Source organism: Peromyscus leucopus, chromosome 1, assembly GCF_004664715.2.
Source record: "Peromyscus leucopus breed LL Stock chromosome 1, UCI_PerLeu_2.1, whole genome shotgun sequence".
Classification (NCBI taxonomy): Eukaryota; Metazoa; Chordata; class Mammalia; order Rodentia; family Cricetidae; genus Peromyscus; species Peromyscus leucopus.
The window spans coordinates 175,387,756-175,403,892 of NC_051063.1; the positions used below are offsets into that span (position 1 = coordinate 175,387,756).

The following is a 16,137-nucleotide window of genomic DNA, read 5'->3' on the forward strand; positions in this document are numbered from 1 at the left end:
GGAGCCAGGCTGGCTCAAGTTCATTTAATCTTGATGAATGTGTTCATGAGTTTCAGTGGGCATCATAGCTGAAACAACGGTTTCAATAAGGACTTCATGTAACTACAACACAAAGAATTGAATGCTATTAGATTATTGATAATCTCAGTTTAATGTGTGTACACTTGCAGCGTTAAGGACACGTCAAGCTGAGCTGCTGTGACTGCTGCTCTTGTTTGTGTTTCCTGTAATGACATACTACAAATAAATGCTTCTTCAAAAGCTTAAAAAAAAAAAGATTATTGGGCAGGACTTTAAAAAATATGAAAAGTCTAACTAGTAACTTTTCCTCCATCAGGACAAGAAAACCATAGGGCACAGTAGTGCAGGTGTTCAAGGAACAATTAAATCAGCACAAAGAGTCTGAGGTAAAAGCTCCTCCATGATTGCTCCTTTGCACACTTGCATTGGCCTGAACACAAGTAAATGGTGGCCCCAGCCACCCTAGTCACTGCAGAGTATGCATGGGGAGCAGCCACACAGGGAGGGCACCCCACTCTACATCTTCCCACTGCTATGCATCTGGGCAAAACAACCTGAGCTCTCTGGTGGGGAGGAGCCTATGAATATTTTTGGGCCCACCCCCTCTCAATTTTTTCTCCTTTTCCACTGGGAGAGCAGAGAAAAGATCTATAAAAGGAAAGCGCAGTGGGTTCAAGCAGCCCTGCCAACCCATGGACAGCTCCACCAAACCAAGCTCCTTAGGAAAGGCTTCCAGAAAAGGTGGTAGGGCCAGACTCTGGCTGTAATGAGTCACCCATAAAGCAATCTGCCACCTTGCAGACACTTGGGACCCTGAAACAGTGTATGAAAGTTGAAGGTCAACATGTCTGCATTCAGGGTTCGTGGCTCCCACACGTGGCTGCCAGTCACCAGACTAACCGCTGCCTTGTGTTCTGGGGATTCAACGACCAGGACAGACTTGCAGCGGGCTCACGCTAAGGTCAGCCAGGATTAGATCCTTCCGTTTTATCATCATCATCATTATTATTATTATTATTATTATTATTATTATTATTATTTGTTTTTTGGTTTTTGTTTTTCAAGACAGAGTTTCTCTGTGTAATTTTGGTGCCTGTCCTGGATCTCGCTCTCTAGACCAGGCTGGCCTGGAACTCACAGATATCTGCCTGGGACCCTTCTGTTTTAAGGGAATGGTATCTCAGAACTGCCACTGCCAAGTCCCACCCCCTTGACGTCCTGACGTCACAGGACGCAAGTAGAGAAGGAGGCCTGCCGGGCTGGAGAAGGGGCCTGGATTGGCAGAATCTCTGGTGGTTTCAGGCTGAAAGAGAAGCCAATGCCATATTTCAATTCTTCCAGCAGTTTCCCATCAGGGCCTGGTGCCAAGGTAAGGGAGATCGCGGGCCTCAGCCTTTTCCTGCACAGGGATGTGGGAGGACGGCCGGGAGCTAGAGGTGGTGCTGGCCAGTTTGGCAGTTTGTTCCAGGAACTGTGGACAGCGTTGTGGGGGAGGGGTGCGGAGGGGGAGGGAATAAACAGTGAAGCGGAAACTCCATTGCCAGTACTTGGAAATTAGAAAGGGGCTGGAGTGCAGCTCAGTTAGCTGAGTGCTTGTTTAGCACTCACAGAGTCCTGGATTTGCTCCAGATCCAGGACACGGAGGTGCATACCTGCAATACCAGCATGTGATAGGTGAAGATAACAAGAGCAGTTCAAGGTCATCTTTAGGGACATATGAAATTCGAGGTCACTGTGGGCTACATCTTGTCTTAAAAAAAGTGAGCAAAAAAGAAAAAAAAATGGCCTTTCTAAATCAGAGCAACACTCTGGTTGTCTTGGCTCTAGGCCTGTCCTTTAACTTCAGCCCTTCTGAGGTCGAATGGTTCCTTCTCCCCCTTATATCCAGGTCCACACTAGGGCCATGTTCAACCCCTAGACCCAGTCTGCCAGCCTCCTAGCCTGTCCAAGGGGTTAAGCATTGGGAGGTCACAGGGAGCTGGGGAGGGGGAAAAGTTTATTTAATCAGAGAGCCTCCGAAGGCGTCTAGTTTCCGTCACAGAGAACAGGCATTCAAGAAGGAAGGTAGAAGGAACATCATCAGATCACATACACCAGTCAGGCCTGCTGCATCCACCCCCATCCTTGTGATAGGCAGAGAGACAGCTCTCTCTCAGCCTAGGAGCTTCTTGTGCTTGGCTTAAGCAGAGATCAGTCAGAGCTGTGCACCCTTGCCACTCTGAGCCCCCATTGACAAGTCCATCTGCAGAGGCTCCCTCCCTGGGACCCAGATATCTGGGCCCAGCACAGACCAGAAGAATGCCAAAGTTGGCTAGAAAAGCAAACTTTTGGACCTCTGCTCATTGACCCCGGCAGAGAAGGTAATGAGCAGGAAGCAGGCAGACAGTACCGTCCTGTCGCCATATGGTCACAAAACTGCCCTTAATAAAAATATTATTCCCATAGCCAGGCCTAGAAACAGAAAGAAGGCTGTGATGCCTCACACCACCTGAGAGTTATTTTCTTTTAGTACTCTAAGTATAATTTCACATGCTCTCCTCTCTGTAGAAATATTGACAAGACCTGGTATCACTTGGGTGTTTGCATTATTTCCTGTGGTATGACTTTGTCCATAACACACATAACACGGTTGTAGTTTTTGTAGGTTCATGCTTTTTACACCTTGATGTGAAATGTGAACAAGAGTTCCGGTCTTTGTTCCAGAGACAGAAACTTGGAGAAGATCAACAAGGAGAATGGCTGTGTATACTGTAAATGAGCCGCAGGTCAGTGTTGTGTCCGGATATTTCCTTGCAAATTATTTTGATACTGAAGTCATGAAGGCTTTAGTATTCTGCCTTGGACAATGTCATCAGATGTGTTTATTTCCTGTGACTTTTTTTCTTTTTTCTTCTCTGGTTATCAAAATTGTAGTTAAATCATGTGACCTACATAGCACAGCCTTGTTCTATTTTATATTCTCTCCATTACTACTGTGAAGCAACTATTTTTCATAGACTTGAGACCTGCAGTTGTGAAAGAGAGTCCATTGTGAATGATGATCAATGACATATATTGCTGCCCTACAGTTCCTACAGAGGATGGATCTGTGTCCCTATATATTAGTGATGAAGGAAAGTCTGATGTGCCCTGAAGGTTACATTTCAGGGATGGACAGGTTTCCAGAACCAGGGATTTTGAATGTGGCCATGCAAATACATGAAACTATTTCCTTATATCACAGAAAAGAACAGAAAAGTCTAAATCCTAATACTGAATGTTTCAGCAGTGTAGAGTGGGCAGATGATAGATGGAATGCTCTACCTTGCTCTTGCCATGAAACTGATTTTTCTGTGAAGAGATGCAGATTGTAGTATACTGGTTTTTCTCATTGGCATTTGATATCATTCAGTGATGATGTGCCTCTAGGTGTTTGTTTGTTTTTTTTTCTTTTTCAGCCTTTTAATTCTGATTTATATTTTTCTCACATACAACACATCCCAACCAACTGTGGTTCCCCTCCTGCCACTCCTCCCAGTTTCTTCCCACACTTCCCCACCTCCCACTCAGTATTCCTCTGGTTCCTTTCAGAAATGAACAGGCCTTGTTCTCTGAGGGGAGGGACCTCATGGGGATCTCCAATTTGGACTCTCTCTATCTAATGTTTGGCTGTGGATCTCTGTATGCTCCAATAAGCACCAGAAGAAGCTTTTCAGATGAGAATTAGGCTAGGCAATGATCCATGAGTATAGCAGAATATCATTATATCATTTGGATCATTTGGAACACATGTTTTTTTTTTTTTGTTTGTTTTCTATTACAGGTCTCTGGGCTTTCCAGCCTCTGCTTCCTGGTCTTCCTGGCAGTGTTGGGCGTGGACTCCCTTTTGTACCCTGGGCCTCAATTTAGACAAATCAGTGTCTGCCCACTCCCAAAAGTTCGACACTTCCATTGTCCCTGCATATCTTGCAGTCAGGATAGATTGTAGGTTGAAGGTTTTGTGGCTGGGTTGGTGTCCCAGTCTCAACACTGGAAGGTGTCTGGTTAAAGAATATGGCCAGTTCAGACTCTATTTCCTCCATTACTAGGAGTCTTCCCTAGGGTTACTCTCATAGTATTGTGGAAGTTTCCACTGCACTAGGGTTCCATGTAGCCCCCCAAATGTTCTCCAATTCATTAGACTCTCTCCCCTGTACTGTCTTCCTCCACCCCTCCCCTACCACTTGATCCCTCCTAATCCATCTGGAAAATCAATTTCCCCTTCCAAGGGAGATCCATACATCCAGCTTTGAGCCCAATTTGTTACTTATCCTCTCTGGGTCTGTGGGTTGTAGCATTCTTAACCTTTATTAACAGCTAACTTCTCAGTGAGTTCATACCATATTTTCTATAATGGGTTACCTCACTCAGGATAATTTCTTGTAGTTGCATCCATTTACCTGTAGATTTCATGATGTGATTATTTTCAACAGCTGAGTAATACTCTGCCCCTGCCAGGGGGTCTTCAACAGGGACCTGAAGGGAGGGCCAGCGAGTGAAGAGGGACAATGGACACAAAGAATGAGAGCAAGACAGGATGTCTGATCAAGCTCCAAAATCTTACTTTCCTCTTATGGCATATATAGGGAGGGGCAAAGGGGGGTGCAAGCAGAGAGGGGACTTTAATCATGGGTTGTTCTGCCAGCAGGGAATGTTGCTATGAGGATTATCTATTCTTGCCTAACTGCCTAACTGTAGCGTGGTCACCTGATTTCTGAGAAGAGGTTCTGATATTTATGAGAAGAGGTTCTGGTGCTATGGAGACTTAAGCAAGGCCTAGATCTAGGAAAAGAGGAGAGAAGCCTAAATGTGGTGGCATGTATGTCAAGGATCACTTAGACTTATGGCTCCCATCAATACTCCATTGTGTAAACACCCCACATTTCCTTTATACATTCTTTGACTGAAGGACATGAGTTACCAGTTTCTGGCTATTGTGAATAATGCAGCTATGAGCATAGTTGGGCAAGTGTCCTTGTGGTAGGATGGAGCATCCTTTGGGTATATACACAAAAGTATTAGAGCTGGGTCTTGAAGAAGATCATTTCTCAGTTACCACTTGCCCCTAGTCCACTGGCCAAATCTATTCTATTTCCCCTTCCCAGGACAATCCTTGCATGGGAATTCTTTCATCCATGTGTTGGATTCTCCTGGTGATGCTTGCATCTTTTGTTCCTGTTTACTTACATTCTTTTTTTTTATTTCCAGAATTCCTCCAGTTTGTGTTTTCTTTATTGTTTCTATTTCTTTTTTAGGTTTGAAAAATTTTATTCATTTCCTTTAACTGTTTATTCTTATCATTCTTTAAGAGATTTATTAATTTTCTCTGTTTTTGTTTGTGTTTTTCTTGATTTCTTTAAGGGATTTATTTATGTCCTCTTTAAGGACTTCCATCACCTCCACAAACCTGGTTTTAATGTCTTTATTTTTTTGTGCTTCAGTTGTGTTGGAATATTCAGGACTTGATTTAGTAAGATAGCTGGGCTCTGGTGGTGATGTGGCCTTGGCTGTTGTGGATTGTGCTCTTGGGCTGGCATCTAGGCATCTGGGTTTGTGGTGGTTATAGGTGCAGGTGTCAGTTTCTGATTTTATCTTTGTTGGAGGGGTGTTTATTGGGTGGTTTTGTTTTGTTTTGTTTTTTTTTTTTGGTTTTTTGGTTTTAGCTTTTTTTTTGGTTTTTTGTTTGTTTGTTTGGTTTATGTATTATCTCTGGTCTCCAGGTTGATGTGGCCTGTGGTTGAGTATGTGTCTTTCATTCATGTTGAGGGCTGGATTTCTGGTGGCTGGGGAGGCATCTGGTCAAGCAGGGTTTCGCCTGAGTTGGAGGTTTGGACATAGTGATGAGGTGTTGTGGGTGAATTGAGAATGGGAAGTGCACTGAGTGTATGAGGGGAGTATTGTTGGTGTGTAACCTACTTGGTCTTATGGTAAACAGCATGGCTTCTGGTCAAGCAGGGGGTCTCTGCCTGAGTCAGGAGCTGGGACAAGTTAATGAGGAGGGTAAAGAATGTTGGGGGTAGGTTGGGCAGGCACTGAGAGAGTAGAGGTGGTCTGTGGTGGGTGACCTATCTAGATTTCTGGTGGCCAGCATAACATCTCATCAAGTAGGGGGTCTCTGTCTGAGTTGTGGGCGGGGAAATGACACCTTGGTGAAGATGGGAGGGGTTTGAGAGTGGAGTGGTCAGGCGACTACAGAGTGAGTGAATGTCCTCTGGCAGATGGCATACCTGCAGTTTTGGTGGCCTGCATGGCCTCTGGTCAGGCAGGGGTCTCTGTTTGAGTTGGGGACTGGGAACACAGGATTTGAATACCTGAAATATATTTGTCTCAGGAGATCTCTTGCCCTTATCATTCTCTCGATTCCAATGGTCAATGGTACATTTTCAATAGATTAGTAATTTCTCTTTGTCCTTCATTTTGTTTTTCAGACATTGTACCACAGAACATTTTATAAGCAAAGCAAGCCCCATATTGATATTGCATCATGTGAAATATAAAGTAAGACTTTTCTAGAAACAGTTGTCTTGGAGCTGTGCATAAACCATCAATTTTCTAGCCTCAGTGAATGCCTCTGTTAATGATTTTGCTCTCTTTTCTTTTGGGGAGAGGAAAGCTCCCCCATCCTATGGTTTTGCTTCCCCAAAGTTACTGTATGACCTAGGTGGAGATTCTGAAGTGAGGCTGCAATGGACAGGTTTCCATTCTTTCTTTTAAATACAATGTATTTACATATGTGAATGTTTTCAGCATGTTTTTATATGTACTGCATGCCTGCCTGGTAAACATGGAGTCCCGAGGTTGGCACAAAACACTTGGCTCTGGAATCTGGTACTGTAATGAGCTGCCACGTGTGTAGATAGAATTGAACTGAGTTTCCCTGCAAGAACAGCAAGTTCTTTTTACCACTGATGTCTTTCTCTAGCCTTCAGCTTTACATTTCTCATGGACATTTTTCAAGGAGTGGGGATAATAACCTTGTGTCTTCTTTCATAAATATGAAAGAACAATAATAAATGACAATTTTTCAAGCAATATAAAATTCTCTTAGAGGAGTGAGCTCAAATATTGAATTAAAGAACAGAATTAGAATGACAAGATTCAAGTTTTAAATTGAGCTGATCTTATAGGCAGCAAAATACTTAATATTAATGAAGAATCAATATAATTCTGACAAACATTGCACATTCTTGTTGATCACAGAAGATTTTTCTACTTCATCTGAATTCATTGTCATATAGGCTATTTATTTATACAAATTTCTCTACCTATTCTGTAGTAAAACCATATATGGAATTTCTGAAATTGTTATTCATCTGTATTGGCTTGTGGGATAACAGTATCTAATACTGATTTTTCTATTTCATGGTAGTCAAAGTAGTGTCATAACTTAACATCACAGATTATTTGACTTTGTTGTGTATTTTAGAGCATGGGATATATGCACTCTTACTGATCTTCCTTATCAGAAAAAACAACAGACCTCACTGACTTTGAATTCATCTCTGAATTCTGCCTTCCACATTGTTCTACAGAGGGTGCAGCATGGAACCTGGGCTTCAGTATCCCAACTGAGCATTTTAGAACAGCATCTTGTGAGGCCAAGATTCAGATTGAGCCAGCATCCATACGAGAGCAGGACAATAGGTGAAACATTTGGAAGCAGTTTTGCTTATCATAACTTTTCCATGTGAGATTAGACACAGTGATAATGTTTGATTTCAAAATGCCCCTCATAACGGTGCATCTCTACATCTATCCCTCAAATAGTTATTTTATATTCCATAAAAGTTTAATTGCAAAATCTTTATCTCATCCTGTTTTTACAGAGATTTTAAAAAAACAGTATGAATATTCTAGAAAGTATCTTCAAAATCAACTTTCATTTTTCCTTTAAAATATCTGCATGACTGCTGTCTACCTCCTGCCTGCAGAGATCAGGAGTAAGCATTGGATCCCATGGAACTGGAGTTAAACTCAGTTGTGTAGTAGGAATTGAATGTGAATCCTCTGAAAGAGCAGCTAGTGCTTGAAATTGCTAACCTATCTCTGTACAACCTCTAGAAAACTTTAGTCTTTAATAATTGTCATGCCTCATCTGTATCACAAAAGTGGCTGTCATTCCTTATGTTTCTTTCCATAGGAAAGCATTTTGCCCAAAGCATATGGTAAAAGGGTAATTTTCTATTACAGGGTCTGTTGGGATTCAGTGATTTGGATGAAGACTTTTCCCATGAGGAGTGGGAATGTCTGAATCCTGCTTGGAGGACTTTATATATTGATGTGATGTTGGAGAATTACAGAAATCTGGTTTTTGTAGGTAAGAATGTTCTTCTTGTAGAATTCCTGGCACATTGTTTATATTTACCTATTTTTTGTGTGTTATTTTTAAATAAACTCCATGAACATTCTATGACTACTACCAGAAATGAGGGAAATCCTGGTAATAAACATAATTTTACCTGGTGCTTCTTTTACATTTTTTCTGCAAAAGCAACGAATGCTATATACTGTGATATCTCAAGGCCTCTTAACTAGTTTTTAGCTGAAAACTTCAAAGAATATTGAATATTCAGAGCATGGAAATGTAGTGAAATACCGTTAGTAATTGGAATATTTTTATTTTACTATTGAATTAAACTATTCACCTCTTTCTGACTTAAAAAATGGAGAAGTTTTAAAATAGAGAAAATACTATGGTAGCTATGTTGTTGTTTTTTGTTTGTTTTATTGATCAATTTTTGAAATCTGGTCTGTATCTTTAGTCCTGGTGAACATGATTTTAATCCTAGCACTAGGGAGGCTGAACCAAGAGGAACTGGTGAGTTTCAGGCTAGCTTGAGTTACCTAGTGAGTTCCTAGTCAGCCACGGCTGCACAGTATGACTCTGTATAGAAATAATCCACATATGATGCTTTCTTAATCACCCATTTTTTTCCTGCCTCTTCAAAATATCCATTTCATGTGAGGATGGAAGCCCCTTCAGTGATCCTTGTGTTTAATGGAGACTAGAGTGTTTTTATTACTGTTCAGTTAATGAGAGTAAAACACAGAAGGCCTATGCTAAGAGCTCTGCTTTTAGTAAATGCTAGTTAACTTGAGGGAATTTCAAGTATTGACTCTCTTACTCATTCATCAGTTCCTATTAGCTGTATTTGGTCTCACTTTCCAGAGAAACATCGCATATGTGGTAAATATGAGAAGATCAAGGATCAAATAGTACTATCAGCATGTGAATATCCAAAAGAAGTCTTATAAAGATAATGACCTTGGCAAAATGCTTTATGAATCATCTAGGTGCATACCTTTTAAAACCACAATACTACAGGAAACCATCAGAGAATTCATACGGGAGAGGAGCCTTACAAATATGGTGAATGTGAAAAATCTTTTGGATGTAGCTCAAATCTTGGAACACATCAGAAATCTCATAAAGGACAGAAACCTTACAAATGTAGTGAGTGTAAGAAGTCATTTACACACAATTCAACTCTTAAAAATCATCAGAGGATTCATGCAGGAGGGAAATCTTACAAATGTAGTGGATTCATGAAATCATTTACATATAGTTCTACTCTTAAATATCATCAGAAGATTCATATAGGAGAGAAACCTTGCAAATGTAGTGAATGTGAGAAGTCATTTACAAATAGTTCAACCCTTACAAATCATCAAAGAATTCATACAGGAGAAAAACCTTACAAATGTAGGGAATGTGAGAAATCATTTGCATGTGGCTCAACTCATATAAAACATCAGAGAACTCACACAGGTGAGAAACCTTACAAATGTAATGAATGTGTAAAGTCCTTTTGCATGTAGCACAAATCTTGAGTCACATGAGAAAAGTCATACAGGAAAGAAACCTTACAAATGTAGTGAATGTGAGAAATTATTTAACTATAGATCAGGTCTTCGAAAACTGGAGAAAATTCATACAGGAGAAAAACCTTACAAATGTTGGGAATGTAAAAAGTCCTTTTCAAGTTCTTCAGAGTTTAGAATACATCAGCAACTTCATATAGGAGAGAAACCTTACAAATGTAGTAAATGTGTGAAATCATTCATATGTGCCTCAACTCTTAAACATCAGAGAGTTCATACAAGAGAGAATCCTTGTAGCTAATGCTACTAATGCTTTAGCTAGCAGACACAGCTAAGGATCCATCAGAAAATTCATCCTGGGGAGAAAAGTTTCTGTTGTAAGTGATTTTGTATATGATTTTTCCAAGCTCTGTCCTTAAAGGACACTAGAAAATATTATGAATTTAAATAACCTTTATGTAATGTTCAACTCTTAGAAAATATCTATAGTTTGCACTAAGCAAACATTCTAAATGTAGAAAAAAATTCATTAAAACATTTTAATCTTAATCTCAAAGACTGCATAATTTATGCAAATTGATAAAAATAGGGAGGTACTGTTGATTAAATATTTTCTGGAGATTGCAACATTTCATCATGAAGGGAAGGTAATAACACACACAAAAATAACATCTTCATATATCATTGGGAAGTCTGAAAAACTGATAAGATTGCTTATGCTTAAGTCTCCTGAAGAAACTCAGACCAGAAATGATGCTTAGAAGAAGCTCTGATGAAATGATACCCTCCAACATGTAGATAGGCCTACACATGTGCAGTGGGCTCAGGGTGTCCAATGTTCATAATTTGTATCCCAAGGTGTTTCATGGTAGCAACTGTCTGAGCCCCTTTTACTACTGTAAGCAACTCCTTTCACATATTCCTGTAATTGAGTAAAACTCATTCATCCAACAAAATGGACTTCAGTCACATGCATACTTTGTTCTTTTACAGTTCTTCTCTTTTTATGAGTAAATATATATACATGTTTCCTCTCTTTTTTTGGGTATAACACTCATTTATTCACACAATAAGATTACAAGTAATATTTATCCTGTCTTCCAAATGGAAGCACAAGTACCTCTCCAGGTGTACAGGTCTGGACTCTCCACATCTGTTCCTATGGATCTTGGGTCAGTCTTCCTCCGGTTAGCCATGTCTGCATTGGGGACAGGATCTCACGTCTCATGCAAGGATGCATGTTCCATCTCTTGAATAATCATATTATAAAGCATGTAATGAACCCACAATTTTTCCTCAAAACTTTTGTCCACCAAAAAATTGATAGTAAGGAGAAAACACTTTGTTCAGTTTTGTTAAATTAATGCCTCATTATTAATGCACCCTATAAAGTCCATTCTAGAAAACCCCCCAAATGCATAGCATCTGTCAAAACTAGTGCTAAAAGTGTAGATCCATCAGAAAATTGATCCTAAAGGAACCCATACACACACCAATGCTAATACTCAGTTATTATCCACCTTTAAAATACTGATTCACCAGTGAAAACCTACAAATGTAAGTTTTACATACAGTCAACACTGATAATAGTTCCTCAGGGCGGCTTTTGCTTTTCTTCAAGACTGAACAGGGAAGGCTTTGCCATTCCCATGGGTATGACATTGAAATCCTTGGTATGACCATGCCTGTGTCAACTATACACATTCAACGAGAACTTCATCTGCTTCCCACATGTACCCCAAGGGGAGTAAGCTTATCTGGCATTAAAGAAAGCTCAAAATGTATTAGATATAGTTGCTAGCATTCTAGAGAACTCGTGTTACCTATTTTAACAGAAATGCTACTGCTGAGGAGATCTGAGATGAGGGTAAAAGCTGCTGGTGAGACAAGTGACTATGTAAATTACAATCCTTTGAAGGAACACAATATTCCCTGACCTTATTCTGCCTCTGTGCTTAAAGGAAGTACATCAGTTAGAACCCTCAGTGAGTTTCTGTTCTCTGTCTCAATAGACTGCTGGCAATGGTCAAGAGACAGTCGGAACTGACCTACTCTGGTGATGGGATGGCCAAACACCCTAATAGTCATGCCAGAAACTCCATCCAATGACTGAGGGATCTGGATGCAGAGATCCATAGCTAGGCCCCGGGTGGAGCGTCAGGAGTCTAATTAGCAAGAAAGAAGAGGGTTTATATGAGCGAGAATTGTTGAAACCAAGGTTGAATAAAGCACAGGGACAAATATCCAAATGAATGGAAACACATGAACTATGAACCAAAGGCTGAGGGGCCCCCAACTGGATCAGGCCCTCTGAATAGGTGAGACAGTTGATTGGCTTGATCTGTTTGGGAGGCATCTAGGCAGTGGTACCAGTTCCTGTGCTCATTGCATGAGTTGGAGTTTGAAACCTGGGGCTTATGCAGGGACACTTGGCTCAGTCTGGGAGGAGGGGACTGGACCTGCCTGGACTGAGTCTACCAGGCTAATCTCAGTCCTCTGGGAAGCTTTGCCCTGGAGGAGGTGGAATGGAGGGTGGGCTGGGGGAAGGGAGGGGCAGGAGAGGGAGAACAAGGGAATCCATGGCTGATATGTAGAACTGAATGGTATTGTAAAAGAAAATAAAAGGAAAAACAAACAAACAAAAAACCACTCATACATATAAAATTAAAAAGAATAAGAAAAGTAAGAAAACAACAACAACAACAACATAATTCTCAGGGGAAAAAAGCTATCTTAATTCTGATGATCAACCAATTGCAAAAATTTACTGAGGAAAATGAGCATAATATATCCTGTCCATATTAGCCTTTATAATCGATACAAGGGGTAGTATAATAGTATTTTCCAAACAAAACAAAACAAATGAACCAAAAATGTTTCACCCCTAAGACAGTAGTTTACCAGAGGGAAAGTTGCCTGAGCATAGCAAACAAGATCATGTTGTCTCCCATTAGAGGTTTGTCTTTTATCCCCTTGATAAAAGGCACTGGATTCTGCATTGGTAGGCTGAGAATTAACATGCAATACAGTCAGTAAACATAACAACATCATTTTGAGAAGTAGGCATTACCAAAGTCCTGGCTTGATGATTTAAAATGATTTAAAATATTGACATCTCCTCAAGGCATCTCTTCCTCTTTCTCCAGGATGTCTGGTCTTTATGAGTTTGTCAACTGTCTTTAGACTGGTGGTCTCTGGGATGCTGTCTGGATCAGATACATTGAGTGGGTGACACCTGTGACTTGGTTCAATTTCTGAAAAGAGTCAAGCATAAAATCATTCTTCCATCATAAGAACATCAAACCCTTGCTATTGATTAGTTTCTGGATCTTTAACGTATATTTATCTTATGTTTCCTTTAGTTCAAAATGCTTTTTTTATAGTGATGCAGCATTATCCTTTAAAGTGATATCTTGAGGTAGCTGTCAGGTATAAGTCTTTTGCTTGTCTGCTACCTTTACCACCCACTCCTCAAACTGTGAGAAACTGATTCAGCCAGAAAATTCCAAGCTCCAAAACTACTTCTCTGGAGTAGTGTTCAGGGAAGGCCTTGGAGTCAGGAACCTTTGAACAGAAACTTGAAAGAGACAAAGGATGAATCTAAATTGGATTTTAGACTGCAAAGTTGGAATCTAAATCTCCATTATAAACATTATAAACTTCTTATGTAAGAAGTCTAGCTGGGCCTGGACGACAGGTAGAGTTTAGAGCTGCAAGGTTGGGTATGTACATTGGAAGAGTGGGTATGTTGAGGACTGCCATTCAGCAGCCTGATCCTTGAAACATGAAAGTTTCAATAACATGGCTGGAAAGGTGGAACATTTAAGTTCCTTTCTTCTCAGATCTGAGGGTGGTGATGGGAGGTTGTGTTTTTATAGTCTTGGGATTAGAGGAATTGTGTTGGCAGTGGTCCCTTGAGGCTGAAGGGTAGGGTGGTCCTTGAAGAAAATGACCAGTACATGGCCAACAACTGTCCTTACCCTAGTCCACCCCAGGCCTTTTCTGTCTTCAAGTCACCACATTGCAGAAGAACCAACCATTCATGGAGTCACTGCTTCAGAATGCAGCCAGGATGCCACCTGGTCCACAACCTGACTCCTTCTGGTCCAGCCACAAGTCCCCTGACAATGTCAAATCTGTTGAAACTCCATCTCCAGGGCACAGGATCAGTGTATGGCCTCTGAACTTCGTAGCTGACGTCCCTATTCCTATCCAGGAGGCCCAGTGGATGGACTGCACTGCACCTGGCTGTGGAAGCTCAGGAGCACAGCACGGTGCAGTTCCTGGTCCAAGCTGTCCCTAGGCAGATGACCCATGCTCAATGGATGCACACCTGTGTACCTGGCAACTGACCGAGGCCTCAACAGCATCGCTTCCACTGTTTGGGAGGCTGCTGCTGACTCCCTGCTGCTGAATATGGAAAATGAAGCACCCCAGGACCAGGGTGAGAATGGAAGAGATATGTGCTCTGCACAGCATGGCCTCCCATTCATAACAGGGCACTTTCACTAGGGAAAGGACCCTGACCACTGTTAAGATGTGACTCAGTTGACAGGGTACTTCCCTTGCCTATAAGGGGCCTTGGGTTCAATTCCCAGCCCACATAAGGTGGCATATACCTGCTATTCCATCACTGGGGAAATGGAGGCAGGAGGGTCAAAAAGTAAAGATCTTTTTCATCTGTGCAGAAAGGTCAAGGCCAGCCTAAGCTACATGAGATCACCTCTATAAAAAAAAAAGAAAAAAAAACAAAAAACAAACAAACAAACAAACAAACAAACAAAAAACCTGCTGAGGTAAAACAGAGCTGCTGTGGATATCGTTTATATAAATAAAAACACTGATGCCAGTGACCAGGCAAGAAATAGGTTGCCAGGCAGGAAGTAGGTGGGACAAGGAGAGAGGAGAATTCTAGGAAGCAGAAAGCTGAGGAGAGAGACACTGCAGCCACAGCCAGGACAAGCAGCATGTAAAGACTCTGGTAAGCCACCAGCCACGTGGCAAGGTATAGATTTATAGAAATGGGTTAATTTAAGATATAAGAACAGTTAGCAAGAAGCCTGCCACGGCCATACAGTTTATAAGTGATATAAGCATCTGAGTGATTATTTTATAAGTGGATTGTGGGTCTGCGGGGTTTGGGGAACCTGGAGAGAAGCCCTCCAGCAACAACAGATCTGCTTCTTTACCAATTGAGGCACCATGAGCTGATTTTGCCCCAGTCAGATTGTTTCTTTAACAGATCAGGCCCCAGGAGCCCAATCATGAACTGCCAAACAGGAGTGAATCACTGAAGCTACCAGAAAAAGAAAGGGAATGGTGAGGCCTGTGAGAAACCTGAGAGCCATGCCTCAGCATGTGTCCACAGTCAACTTCACCACATATGTGCAACTATACATGTATACCTCCCATTTCTAGGTGTTAGGGTGTTTTTTTGGGGGGGGGAGGGATATGTTTATAGTTTGACCCTGCCCCTTGGGACCGCCCTGTATCCTGACATAGAAGTCTCTTATTAAGGGATAACTCCACCCATTTCTTTCTCTTCTCTCCCTGCCCTGCACCTCTCCATACCCTTCTCACGCTCTTTCCCTTCCTCTTCCCCCTCCTCTTTCCCTCTCTCCTCTGTCTCTCTGCATCTTATAATAAACCATTTCCACACGGATGCAGCCACTGGGTTGTGAATGTCCAAGGGCCACCCTGCTGCCATGCCCGTCGGCCACCGCTGCATCTGTCCAGCATGCCAGCATGGTTCCCTGTGCTCGGGATACATACCCATGGGGGGCCCTCAATTCATAATAATTCATAACAGCATACATATTTGGTTTTGTTAAGAGGCAAAACTGGCTGGGCAGTGGTGGCACACACCTTTAATCTCAGCACTCAGGAGGCAGAGCCAGGAGGATCTCTGTGAGTTCGAGGCCAGCCTGGGCTACCAAGTGAGTTCCAGGAAAGGTGAAAAGCTACACAGAGGAACCCTTTCTCCAAAAAAAAAAAAAGAGGCAAAACTGAAGTTTTCCATACATAAAAATATTAAGGGGGGTGGGGATTTAGCTCAGTGGTAGAGCACTTGGGGGGGGGAGGAATTCAATTGGGCCAAGAGGCACATGACTTTAATCACAGCATTCAGGAGGTAAATGCCAGCAGGACTATGTGAGTCTGAGGTCAGCCTTGTCTACTCAGTGAATTTCCTGACAGGCAGAGCTACATAATGAGATCCTTCTACACCTGTAAAACAGCCACAAAAAGTAGGAAAATGGATTTTTCCTCTAAGCCACT

General features: G+C 41.6%; 1 protein-coding gene across 4 annotated transcripts; it reads left to right on the top strand.

The window, feature by feature from the left end:
• The first annotated feature begins 1,254 nt into the window (after positions 1 to 1,254).
• Positions 1,255 to 9,483, top strand: LOC114688851 (zinc finger protein 54-like). 4 transcript variants are annotated; one of them, XM_037202033.1, is made up of 5 exons: positions 1,255 to 1,390; positions 2,666 to 2,786; positions 6,468 to 6,537; positions 8,230 to 8,356; positions 9,209 to 9,483. In XM_037202033.1, exons 2-5 carry the CDS (start codon positions 2,776 to 2,778, stop codon positions 9,292 to 9,294), a joined length of 294 nt encoding a protein of 97 aa, XP_037057928.1. In that variant the 5' UTR covers positions 1,255 to 1,390; positions 2,666 to 2,775; the 3' UTR covers positions 9,295 to 9,483. The 4 variants fall into 4 exon arrangements, 1 of the variants encoding a protein (XP_037057928.1); XR_003733820.2 differs by lacking the exons at positions 6,468 to 6,537; positions 9,209 to 9,483 and having other exon boundaries at positions 2,657 to 2,786; positions 8,230 to 8,503; XR_003733818.2 differs by lacking the exons at positions 6,468 to 6,537; positions 9,209 to 9,483 and having other exon boundaries at positions 8,230 to 8,503.
• Positions 9,484 to 16,137: the final 6,654 nt, after the last annotated feature.